At 34.5% G+C, this 26,316-nt stretch overlaps 1 protein-coding gene across 1 annotated transcript; it reads left to right on the top strand.

Annotated features, from left to right (window-relative positions):
• Positions 1-15,089: 15,089 nt before the first annotated feature.
• LOC149796977 (uncharacterized) lies at positions 15,090-18,950 on the top strand. The gene is made up of 2 exons (XM_089960315.1): positions 15,090-15,162; positions 18,330-18,950. Exon 2 carries the CDS (start codon positions 18,416-18,418, stop codon positions 18,938-18,940), a length of 525 nt encoding a protein of 174 aa, XP_089816441.1. The 5' UTR covers positions 15,090-15,162; positions 18,330-18,415; the 3' UTR covers positions 18,941-18,950.
• The last annotated feature ends 7,366 nt before the right edge of the window (positions 18,951-26,316 follow it).

Here is a 26,316-nt window from a genome sequence, read left to right as displayed (position 1 = left end):
ATGGTGGAGGAAGAACCCGGGAAAACCCCGGAAAGAACCACCGACCCACGAGAAGCTACTGGCAAGCTTTCTCACATACCCACATTGGCTGAATCCTAGACTCGAACCGCCGCAGACAGAGGTGAGATGGCAGTGCTTTAGACCACTCGGCCACTCGGGGCCCCCAAAATCATTGTGTCAGACGTATAAAAGTAAACATTGGCAACTGATCTGTTGTTGTGTTTCTCCAGTAAATCGAAACACCTCTTCTCTGATAGCCAAGACAAACTTTTGGTCATAGATTTCAACCTTACTATATTTTTTTAAAATCCCCATAAAACTTAAACTAAAACTTGGACATATATTTTAGCTGCTGAATTCGATAAAACATTAATAATTATGTTCCACAAAATAGAATCTAGTCGTGAGTTAAGTAGTAGAAACACCTGTCACACACGGAGCTAAATTATTTCCTTAGGCAAATACTTTAATAGGCTTGTCAAAGAGCACACAAGGTTGAGACAATGTTCAACATGTGCACTGACATAAATTAGGGAGAACAATATACTCGTCTAAAGTCTTTGCACCATATAGAAAGGCCAATTTGTAATGGCAACTATTCATAACTAAACGGTTCTAGATGAGCCAATTAAGAAAGAGTGTGTTTATCAACTTATTGTCTGATCATTATTAATGATATTCATTTGTCTAACAATCCACTGAACTTTTGTTTAAAGAATATTAAATACCAAGATTTAATAACCTGGCAGACCTCACTTTGATACTTTGCCAACAGAAACAATCAGTATTTTAAAAGTCAGATACACTCACCGGAATTTCAGAGGTGACAAATCATTAAGTACCTGTCCTTAAGTAACCAAATCTGTCAATTGTCTTCACTCACTTGTCAAGCTGCTGGGAACTGTGTGGCCAAGAGGTCTGAGGCACTCGCTTTTACAGATCACTCACGTCTTACATGTCCTTGTGTGTTCAAGTCTCGGCTTGACCAGGGTGAACGTGAGTATGTGAGAAAGCCTCACAGTAGCTTCACTGGATCTTTGGTTCTTCCCGAGGTCTCCCCATGGTCATCTTTCATAATGCACAGCCTATCATGTTCTGAAGAATAGTATCAAGCCATATAAAACCCAACCCAGTCATCAAGATCAAGTAAGTAAAACCAGTTAACCATCGTAGCACATAACTTTAGATATTAGCCTCACCAGAAGAAACATACGCTGCTGAAACTAGTGAATATATTTGCTGGCATTTGCTTTTATATTGACTTTTGTGGGATAATTTTCTGACTGCATAAATAGGCAACTCTTCGAAGATTATATTCTTTCTGCATTCTTTGGTTAAAAAAAAAAACAACTAGGAAATGTGGTCATTATTTCGAGTCTGAATATCAGTCAGTAAAATGTATTATTACTTAATGGGGTTTTTTTTTTTGCATGCAATGTTGTCAAGATTATCTTTACACTGCGAATTTGATCAATATTCAAAATGTTTATATCATAGGTGGCACAATCGATGTAACAGTGCATAAAGTTCATCATGATGGAACTCTGCGAGAACTCCACAGGGCCAGTGGAGGAGACTGGGGTGGAACGATGGTTGACAAGGAATTTTATGATTTACTGGTGAATATTGTCGGACAAGCTATCATGAGGGAAGTTGCCTTGAATGACAAATCGGATTACCTGGATCTCTTCAGGGAGTTTGAAGTGGAGAAGAGAAAATTTAATCCTGGAATGACAGATAATATTACGATGAAAGTTCCCCTTGGCATTTGCGAAATCTATGAGAAAGAGCGAGGGAGATCAATTAAAGAAGTTATTGCTGAGGAAATTGCCTACAAGGGTAGAATCAACTTTGTTCGGCTCGTGATAAAATGCGAATTGAAGCAGATATTGCCAAAGTTTCTTCTCTGAGTCATGCAAGAAAATCGGTGAACATCTGGAAAAAAATGTTTACTTTTCCAGTGGTTAAGGATGTTTCTAAGATTTTGATGGTTGGAGGCTACTCTGAATAATCAATTCTTCAAGATTTTATCGAAAAGATATTTGGCGAAAAGAAGGTCATAATCCCATCGGAACCAAGCCTTGCTGTTCTAAAATGATCCGTTATGTTTGGATTCAAGCCCCACGTCATTGTCGAAAGGATCTGCAAATTCACGTATGGATGCAGCAAAAGTGTCCCATTCATCCGTGGCGTGCATCCACCAGACAAGATATACATCACTGATCACGGTACTGAAAACTGTGTGGATGTATTTGAAAAATTCGCCGAGATTGGAGAGCCCATTAGAACATAGAACAGGTGAAACCCAATATGAAACTGCACGTGTTCCAGCGGACCAAAAACAAAAGGAAATTACTACACGAATCTTCGCTTCCATTGAGGAGGATCCGAAGTACGTAACTGACAAGTCATGTGTGTATCTGGGAACGATACATTTCTTTTAAAGGAAACCGAAGGCTTAGATCGTCGTGTCTCTCTCAAGAATTTTATCAGTGGCGCCAAAAATTAAAGTTGAAGCTGAAGAGGAAAGAACAGGAGAAAGAATGCATACAAAATTGGATTTTGTAGGGTAAATAAAATACCTGCTTTTGTGTAATAAAATGTTCATTAATCTTAATTTGTTCTCAAAAAGACTTTTAAAATAAATTATTGTAAGATACTTGCATCGTCTTTTTTAACTTGGAAACATTTTTCTACTGTTTGCAGACAAACGAAGTTTCAATTTCAATAGCTCTGAAATCTAGGGTTTATCACTTTACGATTATACATTGTTAAGGATTTGGTTTCTGTAAATAGTGGGAAACTATATGGAGTGTCAAAGTTGTCATTTTCATTTACGAACTGTTAAAGGGGGAAGAACAGAAGACTATAGAAATTTTGGAATATTGGTATTGAAATGATCAATGCGAGTTCTGAGAGAAGAAAATGAAATGCAACGGTCGTTATAAATCCCACGATCCAAGCTGCAGGCTTATGAATGTATGGAAGGGACTATATACACGTCGTTCACAAAACAATTGTATTGTTTAGTTTTTGGTTACTTATTTTACAAAAGTATTGAAGATTCCATTAGCACTGACGATTCCATTAGTATTGACGATTCCATTAGCAAAAAAGCATATCGTAAATCTTTTGTGGCCAGCCAATCGTATTGCTGTTTTTTCATATGCAGAGCCCAATGCTATATGGTTTCCTCAAAACATTTAAATAATTGTCTTCATTTTCACGAGTGCTTGTTATTCTAAAGAAGAATGATATACTAATGCGATTAACGTATGTATATATTCTAAACCATTACATAAATGTTATAAATAGTTTGGATTCGTTTAGTCCATTACATACAACTTATCACTTCCATGTATAAATAATGCACCTTTTCTTTTTTGTGTATCATTATCTGTGTGTAAATAATAGTTGGTTGATAAAATTTCCATAACAGTTTCTTGTTTCTTTTATGATGTATAATGGATTTCAGATGAGAGTATATCCAAATAATATTATCATTCATTATTTAAACGTAATTGTACATAGCTCCAAATTAAATTTGTACAGTTTGACATCTATATTTCATCCTAGCGTTTTTCGATGCCTTACCACCACACTTCGAAAAATCAAATCTCTTCCATAATATTACACGAATGAATCCTAAACAAAGTTAACATTAGCAATAGAATGAAACACCTGTACCGTTCAACCTATTATGCATAGTTTCAAACATCTTTTCACTGATTCAAGTCCAACAATCTTATCGGCAATATTTAAAGACTTTACAATAACCCACCAATTGCCACTTGAGAAAGTTTACCATCAATGCATTTCCTATCGTCTTCATCCAGTTTCAGTAGGTGAACAAACACTGCTGAATTACAATATCACTGTCAACCACATGTATCAAGGAAATTCTCCAAAGCAAACTGCAAAATTGGGCTGGTAAAGGTATGTGGTATGTGCTTGAGAATTATTGACAATAACCAATAAATTTAACGTCAACACATTTATGTTGTATAACCAGACATTAAGGGGCGCATCTTCAGCCATAACCTCATACTTTATAAAAAGTAATTCTAGAAATTGTTATCTTTTATTTTTTTAAAATCTTTATTTAGAAAAATTTCATCAAAGCATAACCGGTCTAGTATCTTTGTCGGGAAAATTATATCATCTATCACATGTATATACATGAGCGGATCACACTCAACAGTCTCGCTTTTCATTGGAATTGTTGATATTACATACATATACACGGTATTGCTGAACAGTTTTCTCAATCAATAAACTATAATAAGCATAATGTTTTTCTCTATTGACATCACTTGCAACTATATTATTCACATTTGTAAGTTAATAAATATCAATACGTTTTTGTTCAATGATTAAAAAAGAAAAATTAATTTGTCAATTAAATTAAATATTTTGACATTGGTTTGTTTCTTATACAAAGTGAATATAAAACAATATTACATACGCACTTATCCAATGTATAAGTTGAACGTTTTATTTTGGCTTAAGCGTTTATCCCACATAAGCAAACGATATATTATAACTGCTTGAATGTATTGATATTCCTTTCTCCCCTCACAACGACAAAATTACATAAACATGTTTAATTGCTCTGATATGAATGATATTAATAACCACGTGGCATTATGATCGAATATAAATGATAACTTCTTTGACAACATGAAGTTTACACTATCTGTTGGTTGCATGAAAAACGAAATCTAATAACAGTAAAGATACTTAGCACAACCTTTTAATGCCGACATCAGTCATCGTGTCATACATTTTCATTGCGGACATCAGTCATCGTGTCATAAATTTTCATTGCGGACATCAGTCATCGTGTCATAAATTTTCTTATCTGTGCTTTGTCTGTTTCAGCATTTCCATGAATGTTAATAATCCATACATTTTACAAGAAATTCTTTGATCTAGGAAAGCAACACTGTAAAGTATGCATAGCTTTTGACACAGCGGAAAGGGAAGGTTTGATTGTATGTTATTGGGTGTTTTTCTTTTCCATGTCAATTTCCGATGGAGACTAAATATTTTATATATGTCCATAAAATAGTCAGGCCATTCAAGATTATGTTTTGTACTTTTTTATTGTTTTGAATTAAAATGTTTCTCGTTTTTAATTTCACATGTATCACGTTTGAACACATGAAAAACAAAGTTGAAAAACAATTTAATTGCACGAATTTATTTTGTCTTGAAGAATTGGTTAGGTCTTGCTTCAGCAGTGATGGGTCATCGTTATGGTATATTACTTGATGGGCCATTGTTATGGTATATTACTTGATGGGCCATTGTTATGGTATATTACTTGATGGGCCATTGTTATGGTATATTACTTGATGGGCCATTGTTATGGTATATTGCTTGATGGGCCATTGTTATGGTATATTACTTGATGGGCCATTGTTATGGTATATTACTTGATGGGCCATTGTTATGGTATATTACTTGATGGGCCATTGTTATGGTATATTGCTTAATGGGCCATTGTTATGGTATATTACTTGATGGGCCATTGTTATGGTATATTACTTGATGGGCCATTGTTATGGTATATTACTTGATGGGCCATTGTTATGGTATATTACTTGATGGGCCATTGTTATGGTATATTACTCTTAGTCTCATCTAATTGCCGTTTGTGTATCAAAGAATGCTAAGGCCGATAATCATTAAGTCTTATCAACTTACCCATTATTGCTGACCGGCCTTAATTTATATTTGCTTTCGTGATATTTGCCTTAACATAAATCGTATTATTATATATTTTTTTATATTTTTATGTGTTTTGGTACTCTTCAATTTACTTGCCTATGTATGTGTCATGTATACTAAGATATGTAGGTTGGACAGGCTCAACGCAAAAAGAAAGATGCAAGTTAAGAATTATGTATAATATATAAATAAATCTGATATAACTCCATAGATAATTAATTGTTTGCTTTTTATTATCTCAGCTTACTCGTCTTTGTAGTTTGCTGCTTTCGAAATAAATTATCCAAATTTATTCATGGTAAAATTTTCAAACATTTTATAATAGTTGTATATATGCACAATTCGGCTCAAGTGTATTTCTGAATTCAGTAAAATCTTACGAAAAAGGCGGTATTATTCCGTTGCAGAAAGATAAATTTTGACTTTTTTTTCCTTGTCTTTAATAGCTTTCCTTGATTATTAAACAATATTCAAATGGATTGCGAAGATTACGAACTATTTCTATTAAACGTGTGAGAAAATATGATGTTGCAAGACCAATTGTTGGGACCAATTAATAAACAATAAGAATATGTATGCTTAATGAGATTACTTACAACAAAGAAAAGATCACGAGTCAATACCGGTATGCTATCCATTCATAAACTTATTGTTTATACCAAAAGCTGTTAATCCACGTGAAATTCTCTCTCTCTCTCTCTCTCTCTCTCTCTCTCTGACTTTTAACAAATGCAGTTATGAATGCTTCTCGTAACGTGGCAAGAGGGTGATTATGTCTCATACTGCATACGAGGCAGCTCTAATAAACTTGCACAACCTGACGAGAGTTATGTCGCTTTAATAAGTTCAAAAATCACCTTTTTCATTTTTTAAGCAGCGAATTTATGCAATAAAGAACATATGTTTGAAAGCAGAATTATTAATGCATGAAAGTCATTTGAGGAATCAGTCATTTGTAACATTTTCTACTTACACAGATTATAATGCAGGATAAAGCAACCAAAAAAGCACAAACCGATCAAATAAGAAATTTGCCGGTACCCAAATTCTCAATAACTTGTATACATACATAGATACTCATGCATATTCATTAATATACGTCTATGCACACAAACATACACATACACGCATGTATATAAAGATTCAAGCCTGCATAAACATGGAATCACACACACACACACACACACACACACACAGAGATAGATAGATAGACATATGTATATTGTTTACTTAGGTGATGAGTTGGAAGGAGAGAAAACCAATGAAATCCCTAGTGGAAAATAATAATAATAATAATAATAATAATAATAATAACTTAAAAACGACGATTTAAGAAAAACACATTTGGATTTAACTTTCTTCAACTCTAACTAGATCTATAGGCTCAGAACTGGTTAGTACGTCTGAAACAAAGGTGAACCTGCTCGAAATCTTCTTATTATTATCGTTGCCAAACAAAAGCATTTATTGGTCAATGTGAAATGGCAGTTTGAGTTGGTTATTCCTCAGGAGTATTAGAGGAATATTGTATAGTTTACTTTCAAATATATAGTGGTAGGCTATTCCGTTTGATTCGGTGCAACTTCGCACTGGATTAGCAATAATGTAGTTTTAATACAGATCCGCCTTAAGCACTGAATAGTTATTCCTCAGTGTAGCAATTTATGGTAAACATTTTTTCTCTTTTATATTAGAACAGTCGGATGAAAAACTTGCATGTTTTAATTGGTTTCTAAAGAAAGCAATATAATTGGAATTTCGTATATTTTGGATGTAGATTGTTTCATAATTTGATAGCTGAATATGTTTTTAAAAAAACTGGTTTCATAGCTGTAAATAACTAAATGGTACTTAAGAGATACTGTTTCTCAATGCCGCCATAGAACATTGAAACCAAGCCTTAATCAAGAAGACTACAAAAAACACAAACAAAATCATCATTTTTGTTTTTTACAGCCAGCACACTAACATTTAAATTTATAATTTTTAATTTCCCCATAGTCACTCACCGCCTATAATTACTATTACAACAATGAAATATCAGGGTTATAATTTATCCTATTTGTATTAAAATAATGATATAGCTTATCCATTTGTATGAAGGTCAAAAACAATAGATACACAGCATCATCAATCAATCTGAAGCTTTCATTCCAGTAGAATAGTTATGTAAACCTTTCTAATTATAACGCTTTTTGTGTTGTTTGTTTGTCGTGTCTTTATTGTTGTACTTGCCTTTGCAAAAGATTCAGAGTTAAAAGCGCTCAGGCTAGTGAGAAATAGTTCTGCACTTTTAGTTTGTCATTTTCTTGAATGAATTATATAATTATAAACATACACCAGAAATAACGGAAAGTGCTATCCCTGGATTCCTGAAAAGAATGCTTGATAATAGTTGACAGAATTAATATTTTAATACAAATAATGCTATCATACAGGATAGATAATTTTTAATTCGTACTCTACGGAGATTCGAACCCAGGTCCGCGGGTAAAAGGCACCCATCGCCTTGCCTGCACACACGAGCCCATATTACCTCACGACTAAGCACAGATCACCAAAAATTATGTTACTCAATCAGTGGTATATGCACTCGTATGTAGCAGAAACACTCGCATGATAACCTAGTAATTAATTCTCATGTATCTACACAGTCATTCCGGATTCCTATGAAAGAAATCAAGGTATATAGCAAATGGACATGATCATTGATGATTAAATATCTACAGGCTTATAGCAATAAACTGTATAAAATCTTCAAATCTTTAAAATCTGGAGTGAGAGAGAAAAACATATTGCGCAGGACGAAAACATTAAAAATGAACTTGTACCAAGTAACCTACAATAATCTGGTTCGTCGTAACGGTATGTTTACCTTTTCCTTCGGATCTGTCTACAGTGTTCATAATATCAATTATACACAGTTGCAGTAGCCAGTCGACTAGGCCTATATGTTAAATTTGACGGTTACGAGGCACACATAATGTAGGGTTTTAAATGCTTTGTTGTTATTGTTTTTTAAGCCTATTATAATGTTCTAAAAATCGTTTTTTAAGTATTTAATATAAAAATGTCCAAATAGTGCCACCCACCCACCCATCTTTCTCTCTCTCTCTCTCTCTCTCTCTCTCTCTCTCTCTCTCTGGAATGTCGTAGCTAGATACGGGCAAAAATCCATGAAAATACGAGCCTTGGAAATTTTCGCTCGTGTCATATGACGATGTCTCTGGAACTATGAATGATGGTAAATTTTAGTCAGACCGTCCAAAGACGCTTTTTCTTTTGCAGCGTTCATGCTAGTCTCTTTTCTGCATTACTATATGTCATCGAGTCTGTGGCGTCAGTTTCTACTATGAACCACAGTCAAATCAACATTAACATATTAAGATTTTTTGGCATGTGCGTAAATGCATTTTGAGATTTACAAAAGTTCTAATTTCCCGCAATGTAATTTTGATAACTACTGAAAATACACTAGAGTTATAAATCTCTCACATATTTCTTTAAAATAAAAAGACACACGAGTCAAATTAGCCAGTGAAAAAGCTGACCCCTTTTCTGCGGGTCATGCTAATTACATTGTAGCTTGTTCTCGCAAAATATTTAAAGAGTTAATGAACTAACATATTAAAACTAACTTTTTCACTTATAAACCATAAACAATTGTAGACTGAACAATTGAAACCTTATCAGATAAGACTAAGCATCAGATAAAATGTGGATGGCAGCATCTGGATGTGGGATCTGATGGACAATAACGCACCTTCATTAGTCACATCAATACAAAAAGTTTCACCTTATTTCCAGACCTGAATAATGTTGTCAGAATTAAAGATACTTCTACCTGATGACGACAAATTTAAATCGAAAAACAATAGAATTTATATGAATTAGTTCAGTTTGATCATTATGACACTATTTAAAGGTGATGGAACTGTTGATTTCAGTAGAGCAAGTTTAGGGCACAGATTCAAGTGTTTTGGTAAATTTCCAACTGTACATTAAAATAATTCAATTGTGGAGTTGGACTATGTTGTTTATGGTGACTGTATATTTTTGTTGCCACAAGAAAAGGCAGAGGACAAATAGAAACTACGGGGTAAAATTATGTAGAAAAGAAGGATCCTGATGATTTTCTTAAGGTCATGACGACCGATCCTGTGTATAGCATATCCACCGCCGAGATTGTATGCTAGGCACACATCTTATACCTGTGCCTTCTGTGAACGTGATGTCTCACATAATGAAACAAACAAATAAAGAAGCGCGAAGTAATTCAATATTGACCAGGATTTAAACAAACAATCATTTAGTTAGATACTCAGTGTTTTGGGACCTTTAATGGTTTATATTCTTACATGGGTTACGCTCCCTTTACTCTTCTGGATGCTCTGTATACACCTTTTAAAACATTACAGTAGCAATCATCGTTATTCTATAACAAGTTAAATAACATATTCAGCAACAAAAACAACTTGTCCTGCACTTTAAGCAACCAAATTATCCCCCTAGCATTAATTCCAGGCAGTGATGATAGGATTTGCTTTTCGCTACCCCAATTCAATAAGTTACTATGTTTTCTTTGTTACTGAATAATGCATTATCTGTTGAACAAATACAACGTTAGAGCTCTTCCATGGATCGTTTTTAACTTATGTTGCATTTATCCCTAAAACAGCAATATCCGTTATGCGCCTGTCAACAATTATCATTAATAACACATTATTCATTATGTGAGTCCAGACATGAAGCGAATACCTATCCAGTGAAATCAAGCATAGGAGTGAGCTGAAACTTTTACTTTGGCGTGATGTTCAATTTTCAAGGATATTTAACCTTACTTTCAAATTTGGTCACTATCTGTTGCGCCACTTCTTCTTGCAATGGCAATATCAACCGAAATGGCATAAAGAAGTTATATCATGACAGATGTGTCTCTGGCGACATAATTGGAGAGGCGTATGGAATGTCCCTCTTGGACTGCGTGGAAAACTGCTTAATAACAAAAGATTGCTGCTCTATCCAGTATTCAAGGGCTCTTTTCAGATGCTTGAAAAGCAGCAAAAATATCACCACTGATATCCCAAATGAAGTCTGCCATGGAGAAGTGTCCAGTGCACGAGACCATTGGACGGAGGTGAGATCAATTTATAATGTAGTTTTGTTAAAAGTGAAATGGTCCAGTTTGTGTTTTCTAAATCTTAAACGGTAGATTGAATTAATTAATTTAATTAATAATAACCTATTAGTTATCTACAAGGCCTGACTAACGCTTAGGTATTGCAAACATTACAACATGATGTCTGTAAATGTAGGACTTCTAATTTAATAACTCTACTAACGTGAAGAGACTATAATGTATCATGTCTTTTTGGTCAGATTTTCTATTAGCCCATATTTATTCGATCAGACAAGCGTTATAACAGTCCTTTGTTTATTCTTAACTCTTTGCTAAACATGCATAGTATTACGACTCATGAATTCCATCCTTGTAAAACTTCTTGTGGATGGATTAAAATAAAAAGTATTCTGTTTGGAAGGGATGGGGTGGTTGTTTGATGGGTCGCCCAAGCCACAAACTAATAACTAAACATTTATTGTATTTGTTTCTTCCTAGTTAAGAAACAAAAATGTTCTTAATAAATTTCGGACAACTGATCTCTCGTGTCTTGTAATTTTGGAATATAACAACTCTCTCTCTCTCTCTCTCTCTCTCTCTCTCTCTCTCTCACACACACACACACACACCGCGGCCGAGTCATACCAAATACTTATAAAATGGTAGTAACAGTTGCCTCGCTTGGGGCTCAACATTAAGAGGCTAGTGTTAGGACCGGTGTTATATATATATATATATATATATATATATATATATATATATATATATATATATATATATATATATATATATATATATATATATATATATATATATATATATATATATATATATATATATATATATATATATATATATATATATATATATATATATATATATATATATACATATATATATACATATATACATATATATACATATATATATATATATATATATATATATATATATATATATATATATATATATATATACATATATATATACATATATATATACATATATATATATATATATATATATACATATATATATATATATATATATATATATATATATATATATATATATATATATATATATATATATATATATATATATATATATATATATATATATATATAATGCATACGAATAATATAATTACTCTATATCGAGGACTCTTTCGTAATCATTCCATCCCAACCAGCTAGCGCATATGGATTTATGGAAGGACGTTTTTACAGTCAAAAGATCGTATCTATTTGCAAGCAAAATGTAATGCAACGTGAAATTATCAATTCAGGGATGTTTAATTTTTCTGTAAAATTGGTGGAAGAAAATATATTATGGTGTCATAAATAATGTATTAATTGTTATTGCTTGTTTCTGTGGCATCAAGATATATATTGTTCGGTCCTTTAGATTAAATTGTTTGATTAGTATCGTACACACATTGAGACACCAGCGTTTATCCATGCCTATTTTGTTAACAATTGCACTGGATTGTAAATAGTAAAAGGCAATATTCTCTTAACGTTTTTTTTTAGCATCTAGCTCTTTATGCAGATCTGAATGCACGGAGAATAGGACGAGACATAGATGAATACATTGTATTAAGTCAGATTCAAGTAGTAATGCGATCTTTCCAACACACACACACACACACACACACACACACACACACATATATGTATATATATATAATGCTCTCGGGCATTTCTGCGAACCTAAGGTTTCCGTCTCCAGCATTGAAGCAAAACGCTTACCGAATTAGACGGATTGACGAAAATAAAATACCGCAATACTGCATTGCTTACTATTTGAAAAGAGGCAATTTTCACCAGATAATTTTGTTCAAAATAATATTAATTTCTGACACACAGGATACCACCCCTGTGTTTTCATGACTCGCGATATGTCCGCCTATTCTGCGCACAGTCTTGAAAAGATGTAATGTTTATCCTTCGGGCTATAAAAATGAAATACATTACTTTCGACTGTTTCTGCCAGCATTGCAGTCGAGTAATTAGGACAGATTTATAGCTAGTTTTACAAAATTCAGCGTAACAATGCCAATAAAAGGCAAGAGATAGTAAGCAAACTAAACCAATCTTGTAAAACGATTAGTAAAGTTCAACATAAAAAATAAGCTATTATGTGGAAGGGAAGCAACAATGCATAGGATGTAATGTATTTACAACGTCTTGTTTATGGAGAAGAATTACTAAAGAATTAAGAAACTGACTATATGCCAGGGAAAAACTTGAGAACGCCGTTCTAGCGGTAAGTTGACAACTTGGGTAGCAGACGATATTGTGCGTGTGGGAACAACTTCTTGCAAAACTGGAAACTTGGATTAAGATGCAGAATATTTTAAGGTACACATTTCCATCTTTGATATAATTATTTATTTGTATGATTCTAAAAGGTACATAGTAAATATGATTTTCTGGGTTACAGGTTTAAGAAGGTCATGGAGTGGGTCTTCATGTTGACATTTAGAAATCATATTTTCATATGTCTTTCGAGTCGAACTGGGGGATATTTTTGTACACTTTATGAATATTACTGTTTTTAATTAAAGTACGATCGTTTTTTCTTGACACAAAATGGATTTTTGACCCAGAATAGCACGTGATCTAAAGTTTACAGAAATGACGTATCGTTGCGCAGAATTACCCGACGTGCAGAACTGACCGACATGGTGGTATATATCAGTATAATTCTGTACACGTGTTGTTGTGTTTTTCTGTATAGAATTAATGTGTAAATCTTTCTGTTTGCTTTTATCTTTCTAATTTCTATGGTATAGCTATGTGTTAATGTGTTGTTCTGTTTTATTCTGGATTGTTTCCTTCTGTTTTGTTCCGTTTTGTTTTGTTTTCCCATCATGTCGCTAAATGCAACTAATTCATCGTTTTAAAACATAGCACATCATCGTTGTAAAATACAACACACTCTTGTAGTAGAATAAGACATTTTGTTCCATAGTATATGCTATTTTCCTATCATCTTTTTTAGTCTGGATTTTATCCGTCCCATTCTAGTCCAAGTCGTTGATACCAGTGCGCCTGTTACCGTTAAGATTGCAGGGGAAGCAGGGGAAACTTCCCTATGAACAAGTTGATATTTTGCCGCCTTTCATGCGGAAATGCGTGAAACCAATGCGTCGCCTTCTTCAAAAAATTGTTTTCTTCTCTTTTGCACTTATATCGATAATATCGAAGACATCAGTAGAAAACCGTTGAAAGGAAACTAAATGAGCAAGATAAAGCCTGATGTTGCCTTGACCTATCGGTAAATAACCAAGCTACCGATCAAGGCAAGTAAAGCAACTCCATGCAGCAAAGGTTACAAAAACTGAAGGTGACAAGTGGTCAGATTTTCCATAGTGAAATGGCTCTTGTAAAATGAAATATTATCAACAAAGTACATAGTGACATCATAGATATGGACTAGCAACCTTTCTTACTTCCTTGCAATATGGCTGTTGTAGAATAATTGTTTTCCATCAGATTCCCATTATACAAAATCAATAAATAGACAGTAGGATACCTTTCAATGGAATTACAGAAAGTTTGCATATTAAATATGTGGTCTATCCATAATGGCAACCCCTTCTAATGTTGTTGTTTGAATTATATATATATATATATATATATATATATATATATATATATATAGAAGGAAGTATGTCGGCCACGTATTGACATTGCGACTCAGTGTATTAGTCACTGGACTGGATGATCAAATCATACATTGTCTCGTAAGAATCAGCGATGTACAGACTTTCCAGTCATGGAGTTAGTTAGAAAGTTAAAGGACTGACATCACATAAATGGCTTCAAAATCAAACTGAAATCTGTAAATTACAGAGATCGGTTAGGGATTGTAAAAATCCTATAGTTTACAATATAAAATATCCAGGACAGATGCAAATAATAATAATAATAATAATAATAATAATAATGTAATGCTCTAAAAAAACGTTCAAAGTACCTTAAGTTCAGGAAACAATACAACATAAGGTTGCATATTCGAGTTGTTTCACACGTAAACAGTATTTTCATATGACATTTTATAATGGTTTATTTTGTATTGCATATGATAAATCTCTATACATATGACGCTCATCAACAGCATCGAAATTAAAGCAAACTTGCTTATATATATATATATATATATATATATATATATATATATATATATATATATATATATATCGTTTCAGGGTTTTCCCGACCCATGTCGATCAGCCGACTGTCTCACAGGTTCCCTTTGCAAATTTGATCTTTACAGGAATGTTTCAGCTTGTGAAGTTCCAGGTACGACATTTCAAATCGGCATCAGTTTTAGCTAATAAGTTTAAAGTGTGTATTTTCGCAAGCTGAATTACAAAATTCATTGAGTTAGAAATAAGAATCAATGTATTATGAATTCCTAGTCAATTCGATTTCTCTTGAATTTTTAACACCAGGATAACACGTTTTACGTCAATACGTGTCTCCTTTTTGCACTCAATTGGGGTAACCTCGGGCCTCTATATATGTTAAGTTAAAAAACGAAATTTCGAATGTACACTATGGATTGACTTCTTTCCATTTTTTTTCTTGAGCTTAGGATAAACAATGTATAACACAAAGTTCCTGAATAATAAAATAGTAGTTGACTAAAAATTATTTTTTCACATAGATGGACAGAAGAGCATATATTCAAGCCAAAAATTACATTTTCAACTGAAGATAGATTGCCAACATTGCTTTTGTTATATCAATAATTTTGTTATCATGAACATAGGAATGTTCTTTGTAGGCACGTAAGCTCAGCCCGTGATATGTTGGTCCTAGAAATAGAAATTTAAAATAGCTGCCTCTGTGAAACACTGAGGCACTGATTTCTTAAGAACAAGGTCGAGAATGTTCGATTGCACTATCATTAATACGATCTTCAAAAATGCCCAGATACATAGGTAGCATGCAAATATCTTTTTCCAGAACTCGACCACATTTAATTGCTCAAAATGAATGACTTTTGCAAGAACAAACAACAGCAATAATAATAACCACAATAATATAAGAATAAGAATAATATTTATTATTATTATTATTATTATTATTATTATTATTATTATTATTATTATTACTATTGAAAATGATAACGACGACAATGATTAAATTGATAAAGAGATTATAATAATGTTTGTTATCCTTGTACCACATTCTCGAAACATTTTGAGCACGAAGTACAGTCCAGATCTTTTTGTCTTTGTTGGATTATTGTTGGCGAAACATATTCGTTGGAAAATCTAACCGGGTGAAGTCAGCAAAATTCTACTTCCTCTTTGTAGCAACAATCCCTAAGTGCTTTTACACCTGGCGGTGAGGTCAAAAATCTGTTGGTTTAACGTGATAATGCAATGCTTCCAAGATGGATACGAGTTGTTATTGGTACATTAGAGTGGCTCAAGCTGGCTTCGAGCTGTTACTAGTACATTAGATTGGTCCAAACTGCTTATTTAGATCACAATTAGCAAGATTGTATCTCAGCGTATACAAGATTTGCACGCAGATAGGCATCAACAGTTGGAGAAAGAAAAAACAATGTTAATGTTATCCTCACTGGTCAGCTGATCCAACACTTTGTCGGCAAATTCCGCAGTCATCACATCAGCCGGATTTCATCTTTGATTCCCCTGACTTCTCTTACACAGCCAGGTTTTGTGCGTCCATATTAGAATTTTTGCGTTGTTCAGTCCGATCTTCAAAAATCATAAGATCATTCGGGTCAACATCAGCGACAAGAAGATAGTTTAACTCATGCAAATCCTCTGTAGTGGCAAACCTGCTCAGATCCGCATCGGAGCCGCGTCTCGTTGAGTAGCGTCGTAAATATTAATATACATTTGTATAGTGTATACACACACACACACACACACACACACACACACACAAACACACTAATGTAAAATAATTAGTGTTTCCTGATTTGGGTTTGAGGAAGCTTTGCTTCTCGCGAATGCATTCAACGCTTCAACAACCGCATATTGGCCCGTCCAGTCTAATTCGTAACGGTAGAGTGGTGATGCACGTCCATATGAGACAAAATACAAGATAAGATTGGGTGTTGTCACGTATGCAAACCAATGCATTCCAGATCATGTTGTTGAATCCGGGTTAACAATGCCAGTCTTCTGTAGTCTGTGACGTCATCCTTAACGTTAATATTGACACTTGTTGAAAGCCATTGTGCAAATTTTAGCAATGAGCAGACACTCGCAACCAATAATGTTTCAACTGTATATATAACGAGAACAATAGATGTAGACAAGTGATAGTACCCAGTGAGAATGTTTCAAATCTACTGATGACACGTGTATCTTTAAGTAAAACAGTTAAATAATATTTAGCATGAGACTTGTCGCAGATAACACTAATCAACTATTTAGTGTTCTGCACATTAAGCTGTATGAAATACACATAACAATATGACAAATGCCAGATATAACAGATTAAAACATGTACTTTTCCCTGTCCTCTATTTAGGGAGACATTAATATCTTGTAAGCATGTGCCCGAGGACGACTGAGTAGGACGATACTTATTTTATTGCTTGATCGATTAAAACACAAGATTCCATACTAAAGACTAGGAAGCGATATTACTGTGTTTTACTACAAACAAGTATAAATCACTCCCTGAATTAAAAGATCTGCTTGCAATGCTAAATAAGTAAAATTTATGTTTCGTCTTTTTTTTAACCTTATTGATTATCTGTTATCGTCTTTTTCTCATTCGTTTTTGCATTTATATGTTGGTAAATAATGGGCATTAATCCCATTTACCTCCTTGTTCAAAATATTATATTTATTTGTTTATTCTTTCAGTTGCATTTAAACCTTTAGATAATGATATATTTTGCTGACGTACTTATTCTTTGCTACATTCGTGGAATAAAAAGACTGAATGGTCATTCACTTTTCGGATCTATGACGCCAGTCCGAAGTATTAAAAGTAATTAAAAGTAATAGTAAGAAACTGATAATCATATCCAATATAAAACATATAAATCGTGATATAATTTTTAACTGATATCGATATCCAATAAAGGTATCAACCGTGATATAAATTTTAACTAGGACAGTTATGGAAATATAACTTCAGTCTTGGAAAATAAACATACATATATTATTATAACATGAACGCTCTTCTAGAAATTCACACAGCTGCGTTGTCTGAAGACGACAGTTCATAACGACGGCAATTTCCTTATAAAACGGAATTAAGCACCCTTAGGAACTGACATGGCTTTGAAGCATTAATTTAACTAAACTCGGGTCTTGGATGAAAGAAATGTCGTTTTAAGTCCAGAAACGTCTTTGTAGTGAGGTCTACTCAATAAAAACAGGGAACAATCGATTCTTTAAATTTGATGTCCTTTTATTACGGTTGTTTTAAAGGCTGTTAGTCGTCGAGTATATTTTTTTTAATTTTAGTGACATGCAATATTCCACTCCTCACCAGACTCAACTGGCAAAACATACTGGATGATTGTGATGCTTCTGGGCGTAGAGTTAGATTTATGTCCAAGAAAGCTCTCCAGAAACTGAAATCTCTCGACAATGTCTGTATTTCTAAAGATGAAATCGTGGTTCGTCTGAAAAGTGATGGCAAACAGAAAGAGGTGATACTGGCACAGCATTCCAGATACAGCAGGGATCACAACCTGACATTCTTTCTCAACAATCATACGAACTTCAGTACTCCAGAGACCGATATAATACCTTATTTCTACCTTGGCTTCTTACCAATTTCGACAGCTAGATCCAATACAACACAAGGCTATCGAGCAAATGGCATCGATTTTGAGTTTTCAAACTGTGATGCAAATCCAAACAGCTACATCGTCTTCTATACTGGGAACCAAACTGTACGTTCCACAGACCGAAAACAAAGCGAATTTATGATGGATTGGATAAACAACTCATATTTTGTAACAGTTGATCGGTACCTACCAGATGACTACTTCATGCAGTTTGAGATGCACATGGGTGGATGTGGCCGGAAGATGAGATCACCGGATAATGGTACTGACACTAGGGCTTAGTTGGGATGCATAATTGGTAAGTTTAAAAGAAATATCTGTTAAATGTTGTAACGTTACCTTAATAAATAACAGAGGATAAATTTATTCCGTTTACCTAAGACAACACAAAACAAGGAAGGTAAAAACAGACAAAAGTAGAATAGTTCTGCACCAATCAGAAAACCGGTCAGTCCTCATCTATGATAATCACTGGTCGACACAGACAGACGAGCAAAAACAGAGACAATTATCTCACATAGTATCACATGTACTAACTAAATTTAGACCGTTTTGTTCCCTTAACCCAAAATACTGTCTAAATTTTCAATCAGTGCAGCATAAATCCAAATGACTACGTATGTCCAACGATTGATTTGTGAATGCTTTAAGACTATAGCAGCTGAATATAGGTCAAAATGACGTCTCTAACAATAAATAAAATCTGACACATCTAACTTCACATTTATCGGCGCATCGTTATGCACATCCTCTTCCACCGCCTTATTCTCATACATTTGACTTGGTCCATGTACCTCTCTTCCAAGAAACACGTGCTCTCGTGCACCGGAGACCTGTATTCCATGAAGAGAAATGCCGTATGTGTATCCCAGTCATGTCCTAATCTTTTACGAATATGGATTGCGCATTGCACCTCACCACTATTCTTTCCGATTGTGATTTCTTGTACGTCCTACGTGTCTTTTTATACATAATAAGCTGCATATAACCTGAAAAACCTCATACTCAATATTCCTCGTTTACTCTGAATGTGGCTGGAGTGATATAATAGTCATATTTTGTTTGACATACGCATCAGTCCACTTAGTGATGTAATCGACCAGATTTAGAATGTATTTATTACTCGAAGTTGACACAGGCAAAACATATTGATTGTGATGCGTTAGATGAATGCACCGATGTCGTAGTTTATATCTGCAAGATAATGTTACTCCCATTATATAGACACCCAGTGTATGTACCATACGATGTTAATAAGCGAAAACGTATCCCATTATGACCAAAAAAGTTCTAAGTTCGCCACCCTCTGACAAAATCTACTACCGAACAGTAGGTCCATTGTTACGTAAAAAGCAAATTTCAGGTATGATTTCACAGAATAACAGTAAATAAATATGTTCAGTTTTATACAGAAAGTTCATTAATTTAAAATACTTTCAAAATCTCTATTTTTTATGTTTTTATCACAATAAATTATTGATGCGTTGAACTTAAAGTTTATAGTTCAAGCATATATTTTTTAATAAAATGACAAGTTGGTATCGTTCTAACATACTGACTAGATTCTTAATAATCATTTGGAAAAAGAAAACTCTAGACAATATTGTTCTATTTTTTAGTTTTTTTAACAGTCTTAAGAATTTTAAATGCAAACAAACGTTCAATTCTCTTTTTTGTGTCCGAGTTTCGAAAAAATCTCAACAATATTGTAACAAGATGTAATTCTTCTAAATTTGCTTCATACTCAAAACAACTACTTCCCTCTGTGATACGTGTACCTTTATGACGCATTTTTATGCTCAGATTTACTAAAAGAATTTGATTTCTAAATTAATAATAGACAAACTTGTATCTTGAAAAAAAATATTTAAAAACCAAGCAATTTCCCATATTTTGAACATCTGAAACTTAAGTGGTTATTTGTTGATTTGGTTAATTTGGATTTACATTGTGGGATGTCTCTTGTGCCATCCATGCTGTAGCTAGGAACGAGATCAACGGGTGCACAGTTCAGAAGTTTGTATTATTCCATTTCAGTACATTCTAGTGTCTAATTAAACAGAGGTAATGTTTTCTCCGAATCTTGTCATGATTCGCTAAGTCTTTATTACAGTGTCTGGATTTTTTCAAATTTAAATACAAGACCTCAGCGGCAAGGGACTTTTTCTCTCCCTCTTTGTCATGTCTGGTGTAACTTTGCACGCCAGCTTCATATAAGAACTCATCGTAAACATTCTGTCCAAAATATTGTTGTCAACCTCAGCTAACTCTAATTTCTCAGTGGTAGATACCGTGAAATGCTAATAAACTCCTCGTTACAACTTTACGGTGCTCACCCGTTATCCCCAACGACAACGCGAACATTTTCAGGAGACTATGACTGCATTTCTTGAAATTACTAACTTCTGTTAACATTCTTGAATAGTTTCAAATGTGAAGCAATAAATCCTTCCCGATATTGTATAAGTGGACATTTATTGAATATTTCAAATTGTTAAAATAGTTATAGACCGGGTGTGTGATAAGGGATATTGAACATCTATATAGATCAGCCATGCAAGATTAAATTTGATATGTAATAAAAGAAACTTATTGTGTATCAATGTTTAATACTTACTTTCTGTTGGTTGACTTTACACATGAACAATAAATAATCATTTGCTTTTTAAGTTGTCAAAACTTAAACCACTCATCGTATTTGCCATGCACATGTTTATATGAGAGAAAAAGTGAAATGGTGTGTTTTACTTATACTGACAGATGTATTTGAAGAGCAGGTCTGCATATACATTGATAACGTTAGCGAAGTGGACGGCCCAGATTTTAGTCATTGTTCCCTCTCGAAGTAAAATTTTACCAAGCAAAGTATATAACTTGGTATTCTGAGGAATGCAAGGAAACAAGATGTGCATCTTTGAACAAATCCGACATACAGAGAGGGAATCCAAGTGACAGAAATAGAATCGTATGGATGGGGCCAGGGGTATACCATTTTTAATTCTAACGTACGAAAATATAACAACAGTTATAATAAAGAGAAGAATAAAAAGCTAAAAGCTGTAAGTTTAATAAGCACAAGTACAAAAGACTGTTGGAAACTTTAAATCGTCTAATTTCCGTGAAGTTTTCTTAATACTTCAGACAGATTAATAACGCCATCGAGACGACTTTCCCTCATGATAAGGATCATGTTTTTATTTCTTTAATAAAGCTGTAAACGGGCTTCATACGGCAATTAATCAACTATGCGTTGAATATTACGGACCCATATAAAAAAAGTAAAAATAAATTTCATCCACATTAACAGTTGCTGATCCTAATCGATTTGTGTACTTTGTAATGATAGTTTCTACTCTGGCAATTCTTCGATCGGCTTGTTATAGGCTATATATCATTCCATTGCATAGTAGACTGCTAGCAATATTGATAATTATAGCAGACTTAATTATAACATATTGATAGAATGCATTGGGGAACATTTTGTCTATCTGGAAGCTCATGATGCATATGGGGACAATAACAATCATAAATTCTTTATTCCACTCCGGTTGTAATACACAACATACGAGGTAAAACAATTAACACCTCACTTTGAATGCGGCCAAATCTACTCGGACGATCAAATGTATACACCTCAAATGGTAACAGCAATATAATAATTCACACTAAAGGAATATGAAAAAGTTAAAAAATTGTACAGATCTCTACATAACATAATACATGTGTAGGTTGATTTGTTGGAAATAAAGAAAAATAATATATTACGATAAATCATCCATAATTGATTTGTATTAAACTAAATACTTTAGAATCACCATTATTAATAGTATTCCTTTCCCTTATAATATTAATAACAACGACAAAAAAAAATAACCATATAATAAAATTATGAAGTAATACGGTTTCGACTTTCTGTGAGTACATCGAAGAAATTTTAAAAATGCACGTAAAGATGGAAATAAAATACATGGTAACTAACTTTGTATGAACCTGTTTAAAGCAGGAATATGCATTATGGGTATTATATTTCTTTTTTGGGGTCTCTTATTGCCCTTTATATGAATATTGGTATGAGATTTATTTAGTAGTATCGTGACTTTAGAAAGCATTGATATGTTTCGTGAGAAAGAGTGTGTGTGTGTGTGTGTGTGTGTGTGTGTGTGTGTGAGTGTGTGTGTGTGTGTGTGTGTGAGTGTGTGTGTGTGTGTGTGTGTGTGTGTGATATGAAAAGGATAAATTAGACTCGATGCTAGTGGTAATAGACTTTTTCTAAGCTGTATTGCTCCACTGCTACAATGTCCTTTGTTGTTGAACAAACCGCCATCACGTGATACTCGAGAGTCAACCCGTTTATGCTATGATGGACCCTCATTAATTGCTTTAAATGACCAGTCCTTTGCTCTCCACACTACATTGTGCTCAAGACTAAACGAATTGGGACTACATTCATCAGTACTTAAATGGAAACAGAAGCGAAAAAGGAAACGTTGTTTCAACGCTGGCCGGCGTATAACAGGAAGAAAAATTCCAGTTATCTCCCTTATGCCCTTTCCGGCTCAACAATTTAAAAATTCGGCCGTTAATTTAGATAACCTAATTCAAATCCCTATTACATCGTCAACCTTTGAGTCAACTATCCAGGAGAAACCTCTTCGTATTGCATTATTCAACGCCCAATCAGTAGGACCACCGGAAAAGCGCACAGATATAGTTAATTTTATCAACGATCAGAATATCGACGTCTTTTTCCTGACAGAAACATGGCTAAAACCATCATGCGATGAGCCCAAGTGCACTGATTTAACACCTACCGGTTACTCCATCAAGTCGTTCCCCCGCCGCTCTCGCGGAGGTGGAATTGCTGTCATCACAAAGAACTCCATGATCAACCACACCACAACTTTCAATTTCTACCACACATCGTTTGAACTAGTCCAAACCACACTCACACTGGACCAAAGGTCAGTCCATTTTTTCTGCCTCTACCACCCTCCTCCTAGTAGAAAAAACAAGCTGACTAAATCTCTTTTTTTGGAGCAGTTTCCGCCTCTCCTGCAGTATGGAAATTCGGTAGGTGGCAACCTGATTATTCTTTGAGATTTTAACTTTCACTTTGACTGTCCCGAAAACCCAAACACATCAAAACTCCTAGATTTCATTAATGTTTTCAACTTCAAACAGTCAGTTAACCAACCCACCCATAAACATGGTGACATTTTAGACTCGATTCTTCATAGACCCTGGTATCCCATCAACTTGCATCAGATCACCTATGCATTGTATGCTATCTTGACGTATCAGTCCCTAACCCTCCACCTTTATTTGCTACTAAGAGAAACCTCCGTATGATAAATAGAACCAAACTAATGCATGACATCCAAACAAACCTAACAACTTGCTTACCTCCTACAGCAGAACAACTCGATAACAGCCTGCGTTCAATGCTCGACAAACATGCCCCAGCCACCAATCAATTCAAAAGTGTTCTCCATGGTATAGCAGTGTTAGGGACCAAATTCGCACTGCTAAAAGAGACCGCCGTAAAGCGGAGAGGCTGTGGCTTTATACCAGACTCACTGCACATTAGCAAATCTATGAAGCCGCTAAGAAGAACGTCACAAACATAGTCGATGCAGCCCACTAAAGTAATAAGATCATGGAAAGTTCCTTATGTAAAGAGCTATTCGAGATTACTAACAAGCTATTGTCAAGGAACGATGTACACCACTTCCAACTACCTTCTCTCCAGTCGACCTTCCGGACATGTTTGCAAATTTCTTCCGTGACAAAGTACAAACCATTAGAGATAAGCTTGACAACACAATTTCAACTGACTCGTCGTCACCATGCAGTTGGGATACAGACGTTCAGCGGCAACCATTAGCAGCATTTGAACCTGTCTCTATGGATTTAGTACGTACAATCCTGATGAAGAGTGCACCAAAGTCGTGTGAACTTGATCCATTTCCAACATCACTGCAGTTTGAGTGCTTAGATCCAGTATTGCCTTCACTAACTAATGTTATTAATACCTCTCTCTCATCCGGTGAATTCCCATCATTTTTCAAAACTGCCATGGTAAAGCCTCTGCTGAAAAAACCAACACTCGACCATAACGATTTAAAGAACTACCGCCCAGTTTCTAATCTCCAATTCATATCAAAAAATTAGAAAACATTGTTATATCCCAACTTGCATCTCATCTGAATTCAAACAGACTCATTTTAGTAATGTATAATCTGCATATCGCCTTTGCCACAGTACTGAAACTACTCTTCTAAAAGTAGTTAATAATATTCTCTCTGATTTGGATAGCGTAAAGATTACAGTCCTCACCCTCCTTGATTTGTCTGCAGCATTTGACACATTAGACCATGACATATTACTTCACCGTCTCCAGCATGTATTTGGCATTCATGATACAGCCTTAATGTGGTTCAAGTCCTACTTGGTCAACAGGACACAAATTGTGTCCGCAAATGGAATACACACCAGCCCAACTGATCTATGTTGTGGCGTTCCAAAGGTGTCTGTTCTTGGACCTGTTCTCTTCATTCATTACACTCAGCCGGTCTCAAATGTTATACATCATCATCCAGTGTCTCACCCATTGTACGCTGACGAGACCCAAATATACAAATCTAGCCACCTAACTAAAGTTGATGCTACCATCCAAGGTATAGAGAGGTGCATTTCTGATGTGAAATCATAGATGACATGTAGCAAGCTGCAGAAGAATGATGATAAAACTGAGGCCATTCTGATCACAACACAAAGACTTTCTCATTCACATTCTTTACCTCGAACAATAAATATCAGCAACACCAACATTAAATTCATGCAGTCAGTACGAAACCTAGTTGTTACTCTGGACAGTACTCTTACATTGCACCAACATGTCATGAACATATGCAAGGCTGTATATCTTGAGCTGAGACGCATCAGCTCCATTCGCAAATATCTTTCAGCTGATGCCACTAAAACACTTGCGTGTTCATTAGTACTTTCAAGACTGGACTATTGTAACTCAATTATGTCTGGTTCATCTCAATATTTACTCCAGAACCTTCAAAAAGTTCAAAACACATCTTCTCGGATCATCCTTAGAGTACCACGGTCAGAGCACACCTACCCGCTGCTCTGTACCCTACACTGGCTATCCACTCGATCCAGAATCAAACACAAAGTTTGGTCTCTGTGCTACGTTTCACTAACGGACTCCAACCCAACATACCTATCCGACTTCACCCATGTGTACACACCAGCAAGATACCTATTCTTCTCTTCTGACAATCGTATACTCATTTTTCCCACTATGAAAACGAAGTCATATGGACAAAGTTCTTTTTCATACTAGGGCCCAGCAACGTGGAACGATTTGCCAACTGAACTTAGACACAAAAACACAGTGATCCCATTCAAGAGTGCTCTTAAAACTCACCTATTTCGACTGCAAGAACAAACTTAAAGACCTAATAATGTTTCCTACCTTAAATATTTTCAGCATCTTTTTATGTTTTCTAATTTCATGGTGTTTGTTTCTTGTAATCATATCATTATATGTTATATGTGTTGTCTAATGCTATAAAGCGCTTAGAGCTTCTAAAGATTATGCGCTACACAAAGTCCTCTTTATTATTATTATTATCATTGCAGTT

This window comes from Sinohyriopsis cumingii, chromosome 6 (genome assembly GCF_028554795.1).
Source record: "Sinohyriopsis cumingii isolate HCF-2022 chromosome 6, ASM2855479v2, whole genome shotgun sequence".
Taxonomy (NCBI): domain Eukaryota; kingdom Metazoa; phylum Mollusca; class Bivalvia; order Unionida; family Unionidae; genus Sinohyriopsis; species Sinohyriopsis cumingii.
This window is presented reverse-complemented; position numbering and strand designations above follow the sequence as displayed.